This window comes from Corythoichthys intestinalis, chromosome 16, assembly GCF_030265065.1.
Source record: "Corythoichthys intestinalis isolate RoL2023-P3 chromosome 16, ASM3026506v1, whole genome shotgun sequence".
NCBI lineage: Eukaryota > Metazoa > Chordata > Actinopteri > Syngnathiformes > Syngnathidae > Corythoichthys > Corythoichthys intestinalis.
Genome location: NC_080410.1, coordinates 33,407,054 through 33,430,848, shown reverse-complemented (window position 1 = coordinate 33,430,848; position 23,795 = coordinate 33,407,054). Strand labels below are relative to the sequence as shown.

The 23,795-nt window shown below is 38.9% G+C and overlaps 1 protein-coding gene across 1 annotated transcript; it reads left to right on the top strand.

Moving 5' to 3' along the window:
* The first annotated feature begins 263 nt into the window (after nt 1-263).
* On the top strand, nt 264-23,795 carry LOC130904559 (protein starmaker). Its single transcript, XM_057817403.1, has 6 exons — nt 264-1,085; nt 14,353-14,816; nt 16,607-16,675; nt 21,177-21,228; nt 23,505-23,541; nt 23,636-23,795. The coding sequence occupies exons 1-6, from the start codon at nt 599-601 to the stop codon at nt 23,673-23,675; spliced, it is 1,149 nt and encodes a 382-aa protein (XP_057673386.1). The 5' UTR covers nt 264-598; the 3' UTR covers nt 23,676-23,795.

Here is a 23,795-nt window from a genome sequence, read left to right as displayed (position 1 = left end):
TGACTGACAAGCTGCCAATCAATTTCTCTGCACGCTTTTATTATGTATCGCTTTCATCTCGAAAAGACAGGTTTTACTATAACTCTAGAAAGCCAGTGAGCTTCACCTGTTCCTTATGCCACTCTTCCCTTTAATCAGTCCCCTGTACCCTGAGTAGCTTACGGATACAAGCCTGCCCACCAACATTTGCCCCTGTCAGTCAGTTTAAAGCACCCCCCACCAATGCTGTCTTATCATCTTACCCCATGGGTTGGTCTCACGCTTTTTCACTCTACTGCCAGTGTCTCTAACACTGAACAGACACTTACGGCTCTCATAAAAGTGCTGACTGAAAATTGAGATTCAAATCGAAGATTTTTTTCAATCCAAGGACCGTTGTGGCGAAACTGGGATAACGCACTTGGAACTGAACTGGGATATTTTCCATTAGCTGGAGTCTGTTAATTCCATGCCATCAGAGCTGGTGTCACTTCTTCACTGTGTAGTGGGTACTTGAGAGCCGGTCGGACTTTGTTAGGGTGTGTGTATTTGTAGGCCTGAACTCCAACTGGGAATCTAGATTGATCCCTTGTTACCTGGCCCAATATTGTTTTTGGACATGGCGTCCTTTAGAAGTCTGATTCTTGCGCTGCTGATGGCGCTACTCTGCACCTTTCACACTCCGTTGGCTCCTGTGGCCAAGGCACAGGATCTGCCATTCCATTCGGAGAACGGACTGGTGGCTGATGATGATGATGACGATGATGATGATGATGATGATGATGGTGGTGACGACGATGGTGGTGACGACGATGATGATGACGACGATGATGATGATGACGACGACGATGACGATGATGATGACGATGATGACGACGATGATGACGACGACGATGATGACGACGACGATGATGACGACGACGATGATGACGACGACGATGATGACGACGACGACGATGATGACGACGATGATGATGACGACGATGATGATGACGATGATGACGACGATGATGATGACGATGATGATGACGACGATGATGATGACGATGACGACGATGATGATGACGACGATGACGACGATGATGATGACGACGACGATCACGAAGGTTAGTAAATGTGTTTGTTCCTGTAAAAGACCCTTTTCATGTTATGTAAGACCACTTCCTTCTTCCTGGAATTACAGGATTAGTTTCTTAAAAGACAATTAGAAGTAGTCGGATTGTTTACATTTTACATTTGACCGGGGTGTCCAAACGGACACTGCTGCCCTGCTGCCCAGTATTTTTTTGGCCGGCAGCAAATGCTGAAAATATCATTGAATATGGCCCACATTAAAAGTTTGAATTCAGCCTACATTCTGTTCTCAGCTTCGACACTTGATAGAGCAATAGCGTACCGCTTGAATGCTATTTTTAGACCGTGATGTTGCCATTATACACACGCCTTCGCATACAATCCATTATATTTCTGATTGTTTTCTCCGGTAATCTTTCAAAAACAAACATGCCGATTAGAGATGTCCCAATCGATCGGGATGCCGATCGATCGGGTCCGATCACGTCATTTTCAAAGTATCGGAATCGGCAAAAAAATATCGGCCATGCCTATATATATATATAAATATTTTTTAATTAAATCATTTTCTAATTGTATTTAACGTTACAGACATAATATGTTACACTCATCCAGAATCTTTAGTGTAGGCTGAAGGTAGGGTTATCAAATTTATCCCGATAACGGCGGTAATTAATTTTTTTAAAAAATGTATCATGTTAAAATATTTAACGCAATTAATGCATGCACTGCACGACCCACTCACACATTGTCGGGCTCAATCTGTAATGGCGCCGTTTTACCTATATAGAGAGATAAAAGGCAGCGTAAAATGAGTAGAATGAATTTTGGCAGCCTTTGGAGCCTTTTTTTAATTGGCTAAAGCCTTACAATCCCTCTCCCTACGATTACAAATATCATGGGAAGCAATGTGGGGAAGCAAGGTCGCAATTGATCTTTTTCTTAATACCTTGTTATTTCCCAACGCAGAGAAGATATATCAATTGGTAGCACTACGCACAGTCATGGTTCCACTTCCCATCATGCATTTGGGCATGGCTACAGTATCATTTACTGAAAGCTGAACAAATACACTAGATGGCAATATTTAGTCACAATATACAAAGTCACAAGTCTTTCTATCCGTGGATAGAATGACACACAGAAAGAATGTTAATAATGTAAATGCCATCTTGAGGATTTATTGTCGTAATAAACAAATACAGTACTTATGTACTGTATGTTGAATGTATATATTCGTCCGAGTTTTATTCATTTTTCTCTTAATGCATTGCCAAAATGTATATGATCGGGAAAAATTATCGGGAATGATTGGAATTGAATCGGGAGCAAAAAAAACCAATCAGATCGGGAAATATCGGGATCGGCAGATATTCAAACTAAAATGATCGGGATCAGATCGGGAGCAAAAAAACATGATCGGAACAACCCTAATGCCGATCAAACACTGCTGTTATGGAACTTGTAGAAACGACTCTAGACATTACGACATATGAAGGATGTTTTCTTCATATGTTTCCCGAAACCAAAAAACTCAAAGGAAAAAATGTGGAGAATGGATCTACTTGCTCGGACGTCCAAAAGACCAGTTTAACGCCATTCACATTTCATATGCATTAAACATTTTGTTGGGGGTTATAGTCCTTCAGAGGACGAAGAGGAAAACCATTCTGATATTTTTGCATATTTTTTAGCGTGGCGTTTTGCCGTGCTGCTTCTGTCTGACAATGAATGACCTTTAAAAAAAATTAAAGTGTTATCTGACTGCCACCATTGTTACCTTTGTCTGTTGAAAAGAAACAACTTTAGTAAGGGGGAAGTGTAAATAAATTAATAGAATTAAGATTTGTTATTAATGCTAAAAATTAAAAGTGTTTGTTGGCTGTCATTGAGTAGCATTTGCGATCGCTACACAAAACTGACTGTATAAATTACCCCCAAGGACGTTCAGAGACGTAAGACAGCCAGGGAATATAATATATAAGAAAGACAGGGCATATGGTTGTAAAGCAGGGTTCACTAAATCCGGACCTCGGTGCCACTTTTCCTGTCGTGTTTTCCATGTCTTCCTCCTCCAAGACACCTGAATCAAAATAATCAGGATCATTAACAGGCTTCTGGAGAGGTTGCTGATGACATAATCATTTGATTCAGGTGTGTTAGGGGAGAGACGTGAAAAACACGACAGGAAAAGTGCACCGAGGTCCGGATTTAGTGAACCCTGTTGTAAAGGCTAGCTTGTTGAAACAGGAGAACGTCATTGTCAGTGGCTTAAGGAAAAAGGTGTGGATCAGGTCGGCTCTTTTTCAGCCCTCGACACTGAAGCCATCTCTTTAACTAAACATTTTTATGTTCTTCCACATCTTTGCCAGTGAATTTGGCACCAGGGACATCATTTTTGGACAGAATTGGCAGGTTTAGCTCAGTAAACATCTCGCTCGTAGACTATTTACATGCATCTAGCATGAGGGACAAACGCGAGCGTGTGCTCCCTTAGCAACAGTTGCTAACATCATGAATATTAATGAGCAGAAGTGACGTGTAGTGTGCGGTACGCTATTCACTTAAACAGTGCCTCAGGCATCAAAACCTGACAAATAGATGCTTTCGGACTGTAGGAACCTGAGTACTTAGTCCTATAACTCTAAGCCTCTCCAGTAGTGATAGGAACTATCCTTCGCCAGGCAGTTGTGTTCGCTCATGGGTACTGCGCCTGATACGAACTGCTGTGACATTGCTGTCTGCGCCAGTGACGTAATATTTACTCACCACACCCACCTGTAAACTAAGCTGAACGGAAAACAACAAAAAGAACCGTTGAGGACACAGCGGCAATTCTTGCATGTTTGAAGCAAATAGTTTCCATCCACGAGCAAATCTAGCGTCTAACGACGAGACTGCAAGAGCGCACAGATTTAGTACAGGGTAGTTTTTTTAAAACATGGCAGCTCCTTGAGACGCGCGAGTATGGAAGGGGCGTAGCTGCTGATTTCAGCGAACACCTACATAATCGAATTCCTACGGCCCCACTGAAAGTCTCTACCTCAGAGTAGGAGCTGAAATGGTTCTCGGAATTCGGGTTCCTGGTCCCTAGTTCCTACATGTGCAGAGGTGGGTAAACTAGCCAAAAATTTACTCATTATCTGGGTCTTTGGAAATGGGATTTCTTCGGCGCGCCGCACAGCTAGAACCGTTTGACTGATCGGCACCGTTCAAGCATCGACAAGACCGGACGCAGAGAATTTTTCGAACGACCCCGAAACATTTCCCGTTCGCCTGTAAACGCAAATTTTTCCGGGACGGTGAGGGGCATTAAAGTTGCATACAGAAAAAATTACAGTTCCCCGGAAATTTGCCAAAAACTTTCCCATTCATTTTAAATGGGATGCAACGTTCAAATTTCCCATTCACTTCCAATGGAATTTCCAAAGGAATTTACATCGCATTGATGCTATTGACAGCCATGTATGTCGAATCTATTGATGCCAATGTATTTGGATTCCATTGACGCATATGTGAGTCGATGCCATTGACGGCCATGGACGTCCAAATTTCCCATTCATTTCTAATGACATTTGCATTTCATTGAAGCCAATTTAGATAGATGCCATTGACGGCCATGTATGTTAATTCTATTGATGCCAACGTACCTGGATTCGATTGACACATATATAAGTCGATGCCATTGACAGCCATGGACGTCCAAATTTCCCATTCATTTTCAATGGCAAAAAAACAAATGTCCCCAAATCAACTGGAAATGAACAGATATCAATAGGACGTGTCCCCCAAGTGTCCCGATTCCATTGACGCATGTGAAAGAAGATGCCATTGACGCCCATGGACGTCCAAATTTTCCCATTCATTTCCAATGGCATTAACATTGCATTGAGGCCAATTTGGACTGATGACATTGACGGCCATGTATGTCAATTCCATTGATGAAAATGTACTTGGATTCCATTGACGCATATGGATGTCGATGCCATTGACGGCCATGGAAGTCGAAACTTCCCATTCATTTTCAATGGCATTGACTTTGTTTAATGCAATTGACGGCCATGTTTGTCGATTCTATTGATGCCAATGTACTTGGATTCCATTGACACGAATGTAAGTCATTGCCATTGATGGCCATGGACGTCCAAATTTCCCATTCATTTCCAATGGCAAAAAAAACAAATGTCCCCAAATCAACAGGAAATGACCAGATATCAATAGGACACCCCCCCAAATGTCCCCAAATGACCTGATATGACTAGGACACGCCCCCCAAATGTCCCCAAACGACCTGATATGAACAGGACAGGTCCCCTAAATGTCCCCAAATGACCTGACATGACCAGGACACGCCCCCCAAATGTCCCCAAATGACCTGATATGACCAGGACACGCCCCCCAAATGCCCCCAAATGACCTGACATGACAAGGACACCCCCCCCCCCCCCAAATGTCCCCAAATCAACAGGAAGGAACGTTATATTGTCCCCGAAATGTCCCCAAAGCAACCTGGGCAGGGCTAAGATCTGTATCTCCACACAGTAAAGACCCAGAGTAATTTGTCCAGAACTTGAAGTTTCTAGTGTTAGAGTAGTGTTATTTCTAAATAATATTACTCAAGTAAAAGTGAAAGTAGTCATCCAAAAAAAATGTACTAAAGTACAAGTAAAAAGTATTTGATGAAACTTTTTTTTTTTAAACAATGGTATTTTTTACTCAGCACAAAGTTATATGAACTGTTGTTATAATGTTATAATGATACTGTAAATAACCCATTACAAAACCACAAAGAAGAAAAAAAAAATTGAATTGAATTCCGGCAAGAGAAAAAAAATGACAGAAATGAAGCATTATTTGTCCAAAGAACATGAGTGCCCTCTCGTGGAGAAAATAGTTTGAATAGTGAATATAGTAGTTCCTTCATAGTTACCATTATGAAATTAAAAGGATCATATCTCCGGTTTTCCGTGGTCAATCGGTGCCAAATAAAACTGGGAGAGAGGTGAAAATCCACGCTTTCGAGTCATGTTGAGGGCAGCACTCTATGTTAAATACTTCCTTTTTTACGGTGCTTTAAAGGCACCACATGATTGAACACTCTGGCGACATCATGGAACGGCAAGCTTGCGTGTGATTGGTATAATGTAGTCATGTGATTGTTCTTGTGACGTCTCATTGGTAAAATTGATAGAGCTACTCTTGGCATCACTGGCAAAAACATAATAATTCTAATACGTAGAATAAAGAGGAAAAATTTGACTCTTGTGTAGCCCCAAGTAGCGGAGTAACAATCGCGTTTTTTTCTTCACAAATCTATTCAAGTAAAAGTATAAAGTATGGCTGAGTAAAACTATTCTTACAAGTACATTTTTCTCAATACGTTGCTCAAGTAAATGTAACGGAGTACACGTAACGCGTTACTACCCACTTCTGCACATGTGCGCAAAATGACCTCATCATCCCCTAAAAGGTTTTAGAAACTGCGGAAAGTTCTTACAGTGCGAAAGCGGCTAAGATGTTGGAATTAATTATGGAAAAATGTAGCAATGCAGTAATTTAGTTCACATAAACAAAGTACAGTACATAAAAAAAAAAAATCTAGTGCAGTCAAATGTATCGCGTTAATGGGTGGTAATTATTTTTTTAAAATTAATCATGTTAAAAAATTTGACGCATTTAACGCATGCGCGGAATGACCCGCTCATGCATTGCCTCAGATTACAATGATGCCGTTTTTTGCACATTGAGAGCTAAGAGGCAGAGAAAGGCGAGTGGACACAGGTGTTCATTGGACCGCGCTGTTTATTGGCATATGCTTTGGCAACTCCTTCACAACAAACATAAGAATCATTTAGTGAAAGCACAACAAAAATAAAATTCCTATCTCTCAAAAAAATAATGTTCATTCCCTTTCAAAATAGCGATGCAAAATACACATAAAACTTACTCAGACTTTGGTCACGCTTCAAACATTTCGTTTAGCTTAACAAATACACTGGATGGCAAGATTTAGTCACAATAAACAAACTATCAGAAGTCTCGTACGTTGTGAAGCCAGGACTCAAATGACCGTGTACAATGTATGAACCATTAAACAGGGAACTACGGCGTCAATCGAGGGACAAAACACACTCATTGGCTTGATTTCTAAGTAATTTAAAACTCGCCATTGACACCTTGTGGTGTATTTCAATTAGGGCTGCAGCTATCGATTATTTTAGTAGTCGATTAATCGATGAAGTAGTTAGTTCGAATAATCGAGTAATCGTATATGGAACATAAAAAATTAAAATACCTAAGCTGAGCCTCAAACAGTATAAAAAAATAAATAAATGAGGATCTATGCACAACAAAAGAACAATTGGCTAAAGTCCGCTAGCTTAAATGCTATAATTTGCAAACGATTTTTTTTTACAATGCTATTAACAAATAGTTCAGACTCATATTCCCACAAAAAAAATGGCTAAGTATACCAAAAAATGTAAATTACGAATGCATTAAAAAAATTAGCTCAAACAAAAACTTGGCTTATGTTGGTCTTAACATGGAGCAGCTGAATTCAGCCATGTGAAATAAGGCAGACTGGAGGTCATTGTATCCACCCAAATCAATAAAACTAAATGCAAACACTATCAAAATAAACCATTACAACGCCACTTTAATTACACGAATTCTCGAAGCAGTAAAATTTAATTCGAATCTTTTTCTCAAATCGAATACTCGAGTTAATCCATTAATCGTTGCATCACTAATTTCAATCACTACCTTACGTAGTTAAAGACACTGTGGAAGAACGGCAGGAAGCCCGTGTAGACGTCACCGCTCGGCGACGTCAACAATGGTGAGCTACTAGTTTATTTTTTGATTAAAAATTTTACAAATTTTATTAAAACGAAAACATTAAGAGAAGTTTTAATATAAAATTACAATAACTTGTACTAACATTTATCTTTTAAGGACTACAAGTCTTTCTATCCGTGAATCCCTTTAGCAGTTAATAATGTTAATGCCATCTTGTGGATTTATTGTTATGATAAACAAATACAGTACTTATGTACAGTATGTTGAATGTATATATCCGTCTTGTGTCTTATCTTTCCATTCCAACAATAATTTACAGAAAAATATGGCATATTTTAGAGATGGTTTGAATTGTAATTAAATACGAATAATTAATTTTTAAGCTGTGATTAACTCGATTAAAAATGTAACCGTTTGACAGCCCTAAATAATCCAATGTGATTAACTGAATTACTTGTAATTTTCTTGACTTTTTTTTTTTTTTTGCCGTCACTGGATATTTCCTCATTTTTCTGCAAAGTTTGTTTCAGTAGCATAAATATGAATACATATATGTTGCAATATTTTACCTCTGGATCATTTTGTTGCTTGTAGCCCTTAAATCAGACATGTCCAAAGTCCGGTCCGGGGGCCAAATGCGGCCCGTGGTCAAATTTCACCAGGCCCCCAGCCTGTCATAAAATCAATAACGTCTGCCCCGCACACAGACTTAATTAATTGGTCAGCAGTACTGCTACCAGCATATGAAATAGCTTACACACTAAATGCTGCTCCTCATTTACCCACTAAAAGGCAGCAGCACTCTAAGCAACATTACCCCATGTGACACTTTACTCCTAATTTTCTAAAATGGCGACAATTAACAAAAAAAAGTTGACTGCGATGGCTGACGCTTTAAAATTGGACTATTTCTTTACTAAAATACGCGACAATTGTGTCTGCCTCATTTGCAAAGAGACAGTCGCTGTTTTTAAAGAGCTCAATGTGAGGTGATATTACCAAACAAGACACGCTGACATGTACGACAAGATTACCGGGAAGATACATAGCGAGAAATTGAAGCAACTTGAGGCTAGTTAGTAGCTATTTCACAGCAGCAGTATTTCGCAAGAGCCCGGGAATCGAAAGAGAACGCTACAAAGGCTAGTTGCGAGATTGTTGAAATTATTCATTTAAAAAAAAAATAATAAAGCAAATGTGACACTCAGAATGGCTTGCTAAAATTTGCTTATATATATTGTTCTACGTACAGGACATCAGCCAAGGTCGGCCCCCCACATTTTTACCACACCAAATCTGGCCCCCTTTGCAAAAAGTTTGGACACCCCTGCCTTAAATTATTCACTGCCTTTAAGCCATCAATTAAAAACCTGATTTTTTTTGTTTTTTTTGTACCTGATGCCGATCCTTCAAAATGAAATGATTCCTACGTTTGGACACCCCTGTCCAATATGAAAGTAAATAAATAAATACATTGAAAAAAATAATCATAATTTCTGCATGAAAGGGGTAATCAGTGTGACGTTACAGTGTGATGTTCAAATGCATGACTTCAAACGAGGCGGAGGGGAGGGAATAAACCCTTGCCCCTCCTCCCTCGTTAATATCATACCAACCTGATCATCTCTGTCAGTTGTCTTTAGAACATATACAATTTTGTCAAAGCCCCCTCCTCCACCACTTTCTTGCTCTCCAATTTTCTTCTCTGTCTGACACTGTGTCCTTTTCCCTACTTAACTATAGAGTTATGAGCACTCTGGGGGGATTGAACTGGCCCACCTGAAGCCCATCTGTCCGAAGTTCTTCGTACAGTACACTAGATATGAACTTGAGGACTGCAGAAGCATTTGTTTGAGAGAGAGATTGAAAGTAAAAAAAAGACAATTTTACATCTGAGCCTGTTTTTGCATAAGCAACGTTTTTTTCTTCTTCTCATCTTTTGATTTAGTGGAAATAGTAGTTCTTTTCAGATCATTGTAGGTTTAGATTAATTAGTGCTTTTGTCCATTTTATGTGAGTCTACAGAGAAAGAGAGACTTGTTAGGGGTTGAATTTTCCCACTCAGTAGACCAAGGGAGATTTAAGCAGAGAGGAGGTGCAGGAGGGCCGCTTTGTAAATTTATTGATTGAAAAATGAACAAAACGATCAAAAAGTGAGAGATTTTTAAACACCATGATTTGATCCTATAAACTTCTACTGATTTCCTGTCTGATTTCGAATCATCTTTTTAACTTCCCAACGGCCAGCAAATACAATTTTCTCTCTTTCTTCAGATCTCTTAATCGCTCTCTTTCTCTGTAGAACATCAGTGCTACTGTTGAACATAGAGGCAATTTGTTTTTCAAGTACTAGAAAAACAGCAAATTGTGACGTAGCAATGCATTCACTGAATCTTTTTTTTTGGAAACTTACAATCATTACATAAAGTTATTTTAATGTTTTAGCATTTTGTGACCTCTAAATGCTTTTGGAGCACTGTAACAACATTAAAAATGATTGTGAACTAATCTGGAATATATTTATGAGGGCATGTTTTTCCATGAATTATTACAAGAAATTATAAGGAATTCCTGCCCAGCCTTCTGGGAGAGAGTATTTGGGAAAAGAGAGAAATATCTAAGCGCTTGTTATATGTCAACTTGTCAAGAGATGAAATGGTTTCTATTTTTTTTTTTTCTTTTTGTTGACTGTGAACATGTGTGATCAAAAAGTTTAATCACCACTGTGCATATGTCTTTAAATGTACTTGAAATCATGAAATAAATCAAGCGTACACAAAATGTGAACATGACTAAAAGTAGCATTTCTCTAGTACTTACAGCTTACAACTAATATTGTTTGTAACATTGTTTTTACTCAAGAATTGTAAAAATATATGTGGTAACTCGTTTTTTAATTGTCCCTTCTAAAATGACCTCATACGTGCATTATACTGCAGAAGATCTAAATATGTATAACTGTCAAGTTCAAAAATAGATCCTTAGGTAGACATTGTAAAATTACCCCAAAATAAGGAGAGAAGACACTCAGTTTTCTTGGCCAAGGAGAGCAAAAGAGTGACTAGTGACAGTCACCAAAATTGATCTAAAGAAAAAAAATCCTCCTTGGTATTTTATTTAGGGGTTTGTCCTAAAAAATGGGTGTCGCCCTAAGGGAGTGGGAGAGCAAGCTGGAGACACCCATGTGGCTTTCGATTGGATATGTGTGTGCATGTAGGTGGAACTAAGTAAATACACGTGTGTAGGCAAGGGCTCATGTAAACAATCATGTAAACAGTCAAAATGACCCAGACACTTCAGTTATGCAACGCTGCGGCCATGGAAGATGTCCTCGGATGGAAAATTGTCCTCGAAGGTCTGGACGGAAGTCCAGACGCCAGGTGCTGAAGATGCCTCGGAAGGTCTAGTTACGCAATGATGCGGCCATGAAGCAAGGCAGTTGTCATCCCGACCCTCTCTTACTCTTTGTAACACCAAGCAATAATCATTTACTGGTTATATTAGTAAGAAAAATATGGCAATATGTATTATTTATGGTATATATGAGCACAAGCAAATATTCAATCAATCAATCAAGCAAATATTTAATCAATCAAACCTCGATAATTACCTCAACAATAACCAAGGGAATCGCTGGGGAGATACAGTGGTATGAAAAAGTATTTGAACCTTTTGGAATTTCTCACATTTCTGGATAAAATCACCATCAAATGTGAGCTGATCTTTGTCAAAATCACACAGATGAAAAAACAGTGTATGTTTTAACTAAAAGCACCCAGACATTTATAGGTTTTCATATTTTAATGAGGATAGTATGCAAACGACGACAGAAGGGGGAAAAATAAGTACCGTAATTTTTGCATTATAAGGCGCACCTGACTATAAGCCGCCACCCACCAAATTTGACACAAAAACGTCAACTGTTCATAGATAAGCCGTACTGGGCTATAAGCCACAGCTGTCCTCACTGTATTATGGGAAATTTACACCAAAAGATTTTAACCGGTAACACTATTTGACAGCGGCATCATACGACTGTCATAAGACCAAATGAACCACCAAGAAGCTTTGAAAAAATTGGCTGCAAAGCTTCATTGCTTCAAGAAGCTTCATTTCGCCATCACTGCTCCCTTGGGGGGGACAATCAACCTCTGCTGCCACCTGCTGTCATCACTGTTGTCGTCCAACATGCCTCCTAGCATGCATTACAGCGCTACAGATGTAAATAACAATTAAAATTCATGTTCTGTGCTAATTATTTCGCCAGTTGATGTTTCAGTTGTTTCATTTATTGATAGTTATGGTATTTGTTAACACTTTATTTGACAGAGACGCCATAAGACTGGAGTTAGTTGCATAATTTGTTGGTGTCAGGGTAAGCAGGCATGCAGGTGGTATGGACCCAAATGCAGGAAAAAGGGAGGCGAGGCAAAAAATGCTTTGATTAAAACCAACGAAAAACAAAGTACAAAACAAAGGCTGTGGTAATCCAAAGAAGGCACTGAGGCAAACAAAAACTGTCACTAACAAAAGACTGCTTTTCAAAAAACTCACTTGGAACACAAGGGCTTGGATAGGCGCGAATACTGCTGACGAGAACTTGACAAGGACATTGACAATGACGCAACAAGGAGTGAAAAGAAACCAGGAGCTTATATACACACACAGACAAGGGGTAACGACACAACGAGGAACAGGTGAGCACAGGAGGATGCAGATTGGAGGATACACTAGGAGCAGGAACAACAGGTGAAATCAATGGGCAATCACAGGGACAAGTCACACTAGAAAAAAAACACAAAACCTAACAGTTGGATGGCACTTAATTAAATCTATCATAAGCATTCAGTAATGCCCATTATAGTGTCATGTCACAATTATTACGGTCTTATGACGCTGCTGTCAAATAAAGTGTTACCTATTAACCCAAATAAATCAACAAATAAGGGGCACTAGACTATAAGCCGCAGGATTTAAAATGAAGGGGAAAAAGTAGCGGCTTATAGTCCGAAAATTACGGTAAGTGAACCATCACATTCAATATTTTGTTTCCCCCTGTTTGGCAGCAATAACTTTAACTAGACACTTCTTGTAGTTGCAGATAGTCTGGCACATCGATCAGGACTAACCTTGGCCCATTCTTCATTAACAAACTGCTATAGTTCAGTCAGACTCCTAAGATGTCTGGCATGAATCGCTGCCTTTAGGTCATGCCACAGCATCTCAATGGGATTCAAGTCTGGACTTTGACTTGGCCACTCCAGAACGTTGAAAATGTGTATATACTATATACAGGGAGGAAAAAACGTATTTGAACATCCTGTGATTTTGCAAGTTCTCCCACTTGGAAATGACGGGTGAGCTTGAAATTTTCACTCCTTGGTTATTCTGGCTGTCTGTTTCGGGCCATTGTCATGTTGGAAGACCCAGTCACGACCCATTTTCAATGCTCTAACTGAGGGAAGGAGGTTAGTCCCCAAAATCTCACAATACATGGCCCTGGTCATCCTCTCCTTAATATAGTACAGTCGTCCAGTCCCATGTGCAGAAAAACACCCCAAAGCATGATGCTACCACCTCTATGCTTCACAGTGGGGATGGTGTTCTTGGGATGGTACTCGTCATTGTTCTTCCTCCAAACACCATGAGTGGAATTAAGACCAAAAAGTTCGATTTTGATCTCATATGACATCACAATTTTCTCCCATGACTCCTCTGGATGATCCAAAATTCCAAATGGTCATTGACAAACTTAAAACAGGCCTGGACATGTGCCTGTTCAAGCAGAGGTCTATTACCACCAGTAACCTTGTAAATGGTGGTCCCAGCTCCTTTCAGGTCATTGACCAGCTCCTCCTGTGTAGTTCTTGGCTGATTCCTCACAATTTTTAGGTTCATCAAGACCCTATGAGGTAGATCTTGCATGGAGCCCCAGTCAGAGGGAGATTGAGAGTCATGTTTAGCTTCTTCCATTTTCTAATAATTGCTCCAACGGTAGATCTTGTATCACCAAGCACCTGACAATTGCCCTGTAACTCTTTCCAGGCTTGTGGAGGTCTACTATTCTGTCTCTAGTGTCTTTAGACAGCACTTTGGGGTGTATGGTGTGGATAGGTGTTTATATGCAGCTAACTGCCTCATCAAACTCAATAAGTCCACCTCTAATTCTCTTATTTAGGAGAATAAGTCGAGTGGAGTTTTTAAAAGGCGACTAACAGAGCTTTGAGGCTCACAATTCTAGCTAATAGGCAGTTGTTCAAATACTTATTTGCAGCAGTATAAAAGAAATAAATTGTTAAGAAAATCATACATTGTGATATCTGGATGGTTTTTTTTTTTACATTGTCTCTAAAGTAGACAAGCATCCACCATGAAAATTTCAAACCTGTCCCTCATTTCTAAGTTGGAGAACTTGCAAAATCGCAGTGTGTTCAAATACTTATTTTCCTCACTGTATGTTGATGACCAGAAGCTTGTGCGTACTGACCATTTTTGCAGGTGGTGACGACGATGACGAAGATGACGATGACAATGATGCCGAAGATGATGATGATGATGATGACGAAAGCGAAAAAGATGCCGAACACCAAAAAGATGATGATGATGACGATGATGACGATGACGACGACGATGACGACGACGATGACGACGATGATGACGACGATGATGACGACGGCGATGATGACGACGATGATGATAATGACGATGATGATGACGATGATGATGACGATGATGACGACGATGATGACGATGATGATGACGACGACGACGATGATGACGACGATGATGACGCCAATGACGACGGCGATGACGACGACGATGACGACGACGATGACGATGACGAAGACGATGACGACGACGATGACGACGATGATGATGATGACGACGATGATGACGACGATGATGATAACGACGGAAAATATCACAAGGGCTCCGTCTGTGCATACTGTGAATTCTGTGATGTAAGTAAGCCTCAGTAAAATCTCTGGAAAAATGTCAATTCCTCTTTAACTTCTTCGCATTGCTTGTTCTCCATAAAGTACCAATTTTAAAACTCTGTAGCAGGGTTGTCAAACTTGCAGTCTTGAGGACAGTAAGGGCCCGCAGTACATTATTTTGCACCTGTTACCAATCTTCAAATTTTTATTAATATAGATTGAGACGCTTGTTTTAAATATACAGTGCTGGCCAAAAGTATTGGCACCACTGCAATTCTGTCAGATAATGCTCAACTTCTCCCACAAAATGATTGCAATTACAAATGCTTTCGTAGTAATATTTTCATTTATTCTGCTTGCAATGAAAAAACACAAAAGAGAATGAATTTTTTTAAAAAATCATTATCATTTTACACAAAACTCCAAAAATGAGCCGGACAAAAGTATTGGCACCCCCAGCCTAATACTTGGTAGCGCAACCTTTAAACAAAATGACTGCGAACAACCGCTTCCGGTATCCATCAATGAGTTTCTTACAATGCTCTGCTGGAATTTTAGACCCTTCCTCTTTGGCCAACTGCTCTAGGTGTCTTAGATTTGAAGGGTGCCGTCTCCAAACTGCCATTTTCGGATCTCTCCACAGGTGTTCTATCTGATTCAGGTCTGGACTCATTGCTGGCCACTTTAGAAGTCTCCAGTGCTTTCTCTTAAACCATTTTCTAGTTGCTTTTTGAAGTGTGTTTTGGGTCACTGCCCTGCTGGAAGACCTATGACGTCTGAGGGAGACCCAGCTTTCTCACACTGGGCCTTACATTATGCTGCAAAATTTGTTGTTAGTCTACAGACTTCATAATGCCATGCACACGGTCAAGCAGTCCAGTGCCAGAGGTAGCAAAGCAACCCCAAAACATTAGGGAACCTCTGACATGTTTGACTGTGGGGACTGTGTTTTTTCTTTAAAGGCCTGGTTTTTTTCCCCTCTCAACTCTATGTCGATGCCTTTTCCCAAAAAGCTCTACTTTTGGCTCAACATTCTTCCAAAACGTTTTTGGGCTTTCTCATTTAAGTTTTGGCAAACTCCAGCCTGGCTCTTTTTATGTCTCTAGGTCAGAAGTCGGGTCTTCCTGCGTATCCTACCAGGTGCCATGGACTTTACACTTATTGATGACACTGCGCACGGTAGACACAGGAACATTCAGGTCTTTGGAGATGGACTTGTCGCCTTGAGATTGCCCATGCCTCATCACAATTTTGTTTCTCAAGTCTTCAGACAGTTATTTTGTCTTCTTTCTTTTCTCCATAAAGTTGAGTCAACTTTAACCCATTTTAACTGGCTGCAAGTGTGATTTAGATATTGCCACCACCTGTTATGTGCCACAGGTAAGTAACAGGTACTGTTAATTACACAAATTAGAGAAGCATCACATGATTTTTCAAAGCGTGCCAATACTTTTGTCCGGCCCATTTTTGGAGTTTGGGTAAAATGATAATGATTTGAATATTTTTCCCATTCTCTTTTGTTTTTTTTTTATTGCAAGAAAAATTAATTAAGATATTACTACCAAAGCGTTTGTAATTGCAATCGTTTTCTGGGAGAATTGAGCATTATCTGGGCCGATTTACAGAGCTGGCCAATAGTTTTGGCCAGCATTGTACATTATGAGTATTTGTTTTTGTGGGTTAGTTAATGCATCCCAGATTCACCCAGGTTTTCGCCAGCGGCCCTCAGTTAAATAGAGCTTGAGACCCCTGCTCTATAGGTTCTGTTATATGATACAGTATGTGACTGTTTTTGGCGCGTCATCTCCTTTCAGCACTGTGACAGCTGTGATAAATGTCCTTGCGAAGAAGGAGACAAGTCAGAGCACTGTGACGACTGCAAGGTGAGCACTGTGGAATTATGTTCTCATTTTTTATATTGTTGAATGTACAGTATATACAGTGCCCTCTTTAATTATTGGCACCCCTGAAAAAGATGTGTTTTTTAGCTTCTAATATTTTTTTTTTAATTCAAATAATATGGGACCTTAATGGAAAAAAAAGAGAAAAATCCAACCTTCAATACAAGTGCATTCATTCAGTGGGGAAAAAATCCCAATTAAAGAAAAAATTATTTGACATCACAATTATTAGCACCCCTGGTGTTAATACTTTGTACAACCCCCTTTTGCCAACAAAACAAGGTCTGGGGACTGAGATGGCCATGGGAGGAGCTTGATTTTGTGTCTGGTGAACCATTTCTGTGTGGATTTGGCCATATGTTTAGGGTCATTGTCAGTGTAGTCACAGATTACTTAAAAAAGTAATTTAAATACTGATAACTGATTACGCCTCAGAAAAGTAATCTAGTTACTTTACCGATTACTTTATCATCAAAGTAACTAAGTTACTTTAAAAGTAACCTATCAATTACTTTTTACCAATTTTTCTCCTTTTGCTGCCTCAACATAAAAATAACAAAAAATATCGCATGTAATTGAATTTTTCACGTAAGGCATAATCTTTGAGTTAGTGGGGGTTTAATTAGTCGATGGATTGATTTCAACCACCATTGACTCGCGCTAGCTTAGCCACCCCGAAGCCCTGAAACTAACAAATAACTGATAAACTGCACGGAATTTGTTCAAATCAACTCCAACGAATACATAAACCCCCGCTAACTCCAAGATAAAGCCTAATGTCAAAAATTCTGAACTTCCCATTTAAAATAAAGACCTAGCTGTTAAAATATTGTCTATACAAGTTGTACAGCAATAAAACAAACAACAAAAATTATTGAAATGAACAAAAATCCTACAACGTATTTCATAATGGGTCAAAATCATTTTTCGAGCAGATCATGTGACTAGCACCTAAGACACTAGCATTTGCTTTACTAAGCCAAAACTACACCTGTGGAGGCAAGATGGGTATTTAGAATTTCTGTAAACCTAAGCTTTCAAACGCAACCAACAAGAACTGAGCTTGAACAGTTTTATATATACGTATATATACAGTATTGGCCAAAAGTTTGGGGACACCTCAAAGGTGGACACTTTGAAGAATGTAGAATATAAAACCTGTTTTCAGTTATTTCACTTTTTTTGCCATTCAACATGTTCGTTCATAGTTTTGATGTATTCAGAGAGGATTTACAATAGTAGGAAAAATATATAAAACGTAAAAACGTTTAGGTGTGTCCAAACTTTTGACTTTTGTTTCAGTCATCAACATGCTTTGCCCCCAGCCCCACAAAAGTAAAACTCCGCCTATGGTTACAAACACTGACAATAAAATGTGCATAAAGGCTGGTTACAAACTGTAGAAGTGCTGGCTGTCTTGTTACCTCTCGACTTTTTCAAGTTTTGTTGCGTTGTCCTGTAATTCCAAGTGCTTCCTTGTTGAGTTGGATGTAGAGTTTTTAGCGGCCGACAGTCTTTTTCCGCCAGCGTAAAGTTTGAAACACACGGAGATATTTTTGTCATCTTTACTGGACAGAAATGTGAAGTAATGGCTGTATTTCCAGTGAGCAAATGCATCCATTTGCGGTATATATCCTGCCTTTCACTGTTAGCCTCGCTGCCTCGTCAGAATGCTATGTTGTTGACCGCTGTGGCAGACAGCCTCAGACAGCACCGTAATACACGTGACCCGTTTTTTTTTTCCCCGCCGATGAGAAATGCTCTTCGTACATGACTACAGTATTCTTCATTCTACATACATTATGAGGCAAAAACAAAATAGTAACGCACAGGCACTAGGGAAACTAACTTTAATCGGATTACTGGCTTGGAAAAATGAACGCGTTAGATTACTCGTTACTGAAGAAAGTAATCCGATTACAGTAACGCGTTACTGACAACACTGGTCATTGTCTTGCTAAAAGCTTGCTGTGTGTATTTCAATCTTGGTCTCACACAAAAATACACACGGTCCCAGGCTTCAACTGGGACCGTGCTTTGGTCAGATGAGACCAAGATTGAGCTTTTTGGCAACAAACACTGTAAGTGGGTCTGGCGTGCCACGAAAGATGCGCATGCTGAAAAGCACCTCATACCCAACGTGAAGTATGGGGGCTGGTCAGTGATGCTGTGGGGCTGTTTCACTTCCAAAGGCCCTGGGAACCTTGTTAGGGTGCATGGCATCATGAATGCTTTGAAATTCCAGGACATTTTAAATCAAAATCTGTTGCCCTCTGCCCGAAAGCTGAAGATGGGTCGTCACTGGGTCTTTCAGCAAGACAATGACCCTAAACATATGGCCAAATCTACACAGAAATGGTTCACCAGACACAAAATCAAGCTCCTCCCATGGCCATCTCAGGCCCCAGACCTTGTTTTGTTGGCAAAAGGGGGTTGTACAAAGTATTAACACCAGGGGTGCTAATAATTGTGACACACATTATTTGATGTCAAATAATTCTTTCTTTATGTGGGCTTTTTTTCCCCACTGAATGAATGCACTTGTATTGAAGGTTGGATTTTTCTCTTTTTTTCCATTAAGGTCCCATATTATTTGAATTTAAAAAAAAAAAAATTAGAAGCTAAAAAACACATCTTTTTTAGGGGTGCCAAAATTTATGGAGGGCACTGTACAGAAAAACCTTGAAAAACCTCATTATTTCAATGAGTGGAAAAGTCTACAAAGGATAAATCAGCAGATAATTTCAACATCCTCACTTAGTACACACATTTTCCTACACTCCATAACTCAAACTATATTGTTTCCCACCCATAGTGCTGGAGATGTTTCGGTTTAGTGATCTCTGAGTGATTGTAACACAATAAGGCTCCCTCCCTTGGCATTAACAGTAAAGGCAGCTTTTTATCGGCCCTCAGCAAATGATGAAAATATCATGTAATATAGCCCGCACAAGAGCTTGCGTTCAGCCTCCGTTCTTTTGCACTTCTCAGCTTCAACAGTAGATGGTGATAGTCACTGAAACAGTGCCTCTCCATTAGCTCAGAGGTCAAAACCTGACAATATGTAGAAATCAATGTGGGAAGCTATGTAGAATTTTAGTACTACTGTGTTGTGTTTTGTTTAACATTCATAAATTTATATTTAAAAAAAAAATGCAATGAATTGAGCTTGGTTGTGATTTCCTTGCCTTTTTTGATGTTGCTGGAAATGTTCTCATTGTTTTTCTGCAAAATATTCTTCAGTTGTGTACAATACAGGCCAAAGGTTTGGACACACCTCATCCAATGCAACACAAATGAAGGTCCCAACCCCAGTGTTCGTTCATAATTTTATTACCATCAGTGAGAATTTGCAATGTTAGTAGTTATGAAATTAAAGAAAACGCATCAATGAGAAGGTGTGTCCAAATTTTGGCTTTTACTGTATGTATCAATAGATATATTATTAAAAGCACTGTATATATTTTATTTTTTGTTTTGTTTTGTTTCTTTTTTTTTTTTTTTTTTTGCCGTATCCTTAAACCACTGCATTATTTTGTTGCTTGCAAACCCAAACTCATTCAATGCCATTGACAATTCTGGACATAAAATCCATTTCAACTGGGAGGGCAGAGTCAAAGTCAAAATGGATTGGATGTCCATCGTCGTCAATGGCAGCCATTGAGTTAATATTTTAAAAATACAAATAAATTGGGACTGACAAAATTATCGCGTTAACGGGCGGTAATTAATTTTTTAATTAATCACGTTAAAATATTTGACGCATTTAACACACAGGCCACGCTCAAACAGATTGAAGTGACAGCACAGTGTAATGTCCACTTGTTACTTTTGTTTTTTGGCGTTTTGTCGCCCTCTGCTGGCATTTGGGTCGGACTGATTTTATGGGTTTCAGCACCATGAGTGAGTATTGTGTAATTTTTGACATCAACAATGGCGAGCTACCAGTTTATTTTTTGAATGAAAATTTTACAAATTTTGTTAAAACGAAAACATTAAGAGGGGTTTTAATATAAAATTTCTATAACTTGTACTAAGATTTACCTTTTAAGAACTACAAGTCTATCCATGGATCACTTTAAGAGAATGTTAATAATGTTAATGCCATCTTGTTGATTTATTGTTATAATAAACAAATACAGTACTTATGTACCGTATGTTGAATGTATATATCCGTCTTGTGTCTTATCTTTCCATTCCAACAATAATTAACAGAAAATATGGCATATTTTTTATAGATGGTTTGAATTGCGCTTAATTACGATTAATTGATTTTTAAGCTGTAATTAACTCGATTAAAAATTTTAATCGTTTGACAGCCCTAAAATAAATCAATACATTTTTATACTAGGTCTATTTTACCCGTTTCCGATTGGACACCCCTGACATAGAAGAAGAATTTGGTCGATAAGCATTTAATGTTAACTACCTTTTCAGTTCTAATTAATGCCAATAATTAAAATATTTCTTTTTCTTTTCACAGATGTGCAGTTTCTGCCACGTATGTCCCGCTTGTCAGACTCTTTGCCAACCTGGTGAGTGACAACCAAACAAAAGTGACTTTAGTGTCTATTACACAACTCTGCAAACGCTGACAAAAGTGATAGTTGATGATTCTCAAGGTTTTACAGTTTTATAAACTAATCCGTCTTTTACAGAGTTTAAGTACGTACAGGATACCGGCGCCCTACAGTTTTATAAACGACTCTGTCTTTCATGGAATTTAAGTGTACACAGGACACTGTCGCCCTTAAAATAAGTCAACCGCGGAAATAGTACCACTCATACAGTACATTTGGGTGAGTGAATTTCCTGAGAGATCACTTCCGGAGGTGAGGGCAGTACCCTTGCAAACCGAGGCCATGCACGGACTTGATTGGATGTCGACTCTGCCTCTTGGAACTCCGGGTATATTGCAATCCGGCTCGAAGGACCATTAAAATATCAAGTTCAAATACAAATCCTTAGGCTGACATTCATCAATATTAAATGAAATAAGGAGAGAAGGCCCTCAACCTTTTGAGAAACTTGCAAGGAGAACGGGACAGAAATATACAATGCAATACTAGACGACACAATAGTTTCCAAGATCGTTCTTAACCTAAACCTGGGATGGCCCTAGCAACAGATGGGTGTCTTGCCCTTATAAGGAATTGGGGAAGCAAGCTGGGGACATCCCTCGAACTTGTTTGTCCATGTGTGTGTATGTAGATCATAGGTGTCCAAACCTGTCCGCAAGGGCCGCTGTGGGTCCTGGTTTTCGTTCCTACCAATCGAGCACAGACAGTTTAACCAATGAAGTTTGTGCTAAAACAAGCAGCACCTGACTGCACTCAACTGATTACACTTGTGAGACACCAGATTGGTAAAAAAATGTCATCTTGTTTTGTAGGAATGAAATCCAGCACCCATTGCAGTCCTATGTGGAATAGTTTGGACACCACTGATGTTGATGGATTTAAATACATGTGTGTCAAAACATTTCATGTTGCAATATACGTTTGGCAACGTATTAATGTGACAGTTTGATTTCTTAATGTCTGCAGCTTGTCCTTAAGGTTGACCTGTGGAATGAAGGCTGGTTTGAACCGATGAAAATGATAAGGCAGTTTTATTGACAGCAAAACATGTCTATCCATATGTCTTCTAGCAATCAATCACTAAAACATTTCTTTATTGCAATCATTCATCAAAACTATCCCGATCAATCAGGTACGATCACGTCATTTTTAAAGTATCGGAATCGGCAAAAAAATATCGGACATGCCTTTTTTTAATATATATGTATTTTTTTATTAAATCGTCTTCTATTTGTATTTAACGTTACAGACAAAATGCCTTACACTCATCCAGAGTCTTTAGTTTTGGCTTAAAGTTGGGCTATCAAATTTATCGCATTAACAGCGGTAATTATTTTTTTTTAATTAATCACGTTAATATATTTAAAGCAATTAACGCATGCACTGCACGATGTACTCACGCATTGTCGCATTCAAATTATGATAGTGCGTTTTACCTATACATAGAGCTAAAAGGCAGCGTAAAATGAGTAAAGTGAATTTTGGCAGTCTTTGGAACATTTTTTTAATTGGCTAAAGCCTTACAGTCCCTCTCCCAACTATTAGAGTAATTGTGGGAAGCAATGTGGGGAAGAAAGGTAGTAGCTGATCTTTTTCTTAACACCCTATGTTATTTCCCAACGCAGAGAAGATATATGAATTGGTGCCACTACGCACTGTCATGGTTCCACTTCCCATCATGCATTTGGGCAGAACAGTTAAATGGCTACAGTATAATTTACTGAAAGCTCAACAAATACACTAGATGGCAATATTTAGTCACAATATACAAAGTCACATTTATCCTTTAAGAATTACAAGTCTTTCTATCTGTGGATCCCTCTCACAGAAAGAATGTTAATAATGTAAATGCCATCTTGAGGATTTATTGTCATAATAAACAAATACAGTATGTTGAATGTATATATTCGTCCGAGTTTCATTCATTTTTTTCTTAATGCATTGCCAAAATGTATATGATCGGGAAAAATTATCGGGAATGATTGGATTTGAATCGGGAGCAAAAAAAAAAGCAATCGGATCGGGAAATATCGGGATCGGCAGATACGCTAACTAAAATGATCGGAATCGGATCGGAAGCAAAAAAACATGATCGGAACAACCCTAATCAAAACATTTCTTCATAGCAATCAATCATCAACAACACGACTTTATTGCAAGCAATCATTGTTAAGTGCAAATATATAATAAGCACCTAAATGATCTCATAACTAATATTCTTTTTCCTCTAGGTGGGTTCCTTGACAAAGTGACTGGGTCAATCTACAAGTAAGTCTTTGCTGTCAATCAAAATGAACATGTTATCAACTCATTCCCTAATCTTACTTATTATTGCATCTATTTTTTGTGTCTCAATCCACAGGACTGTTGCAGATGTCTTTGAGGACGATGACAACAACTAAGGGCTGCCATCAAGTGGCCGTTTGAATGTCTCACCTTCAATAATAATTATTTTTACTTACTCATTTGAGAACCTCAATAGTGACTGAACAAAAATTGTGAAAATGATATCATAATATTTA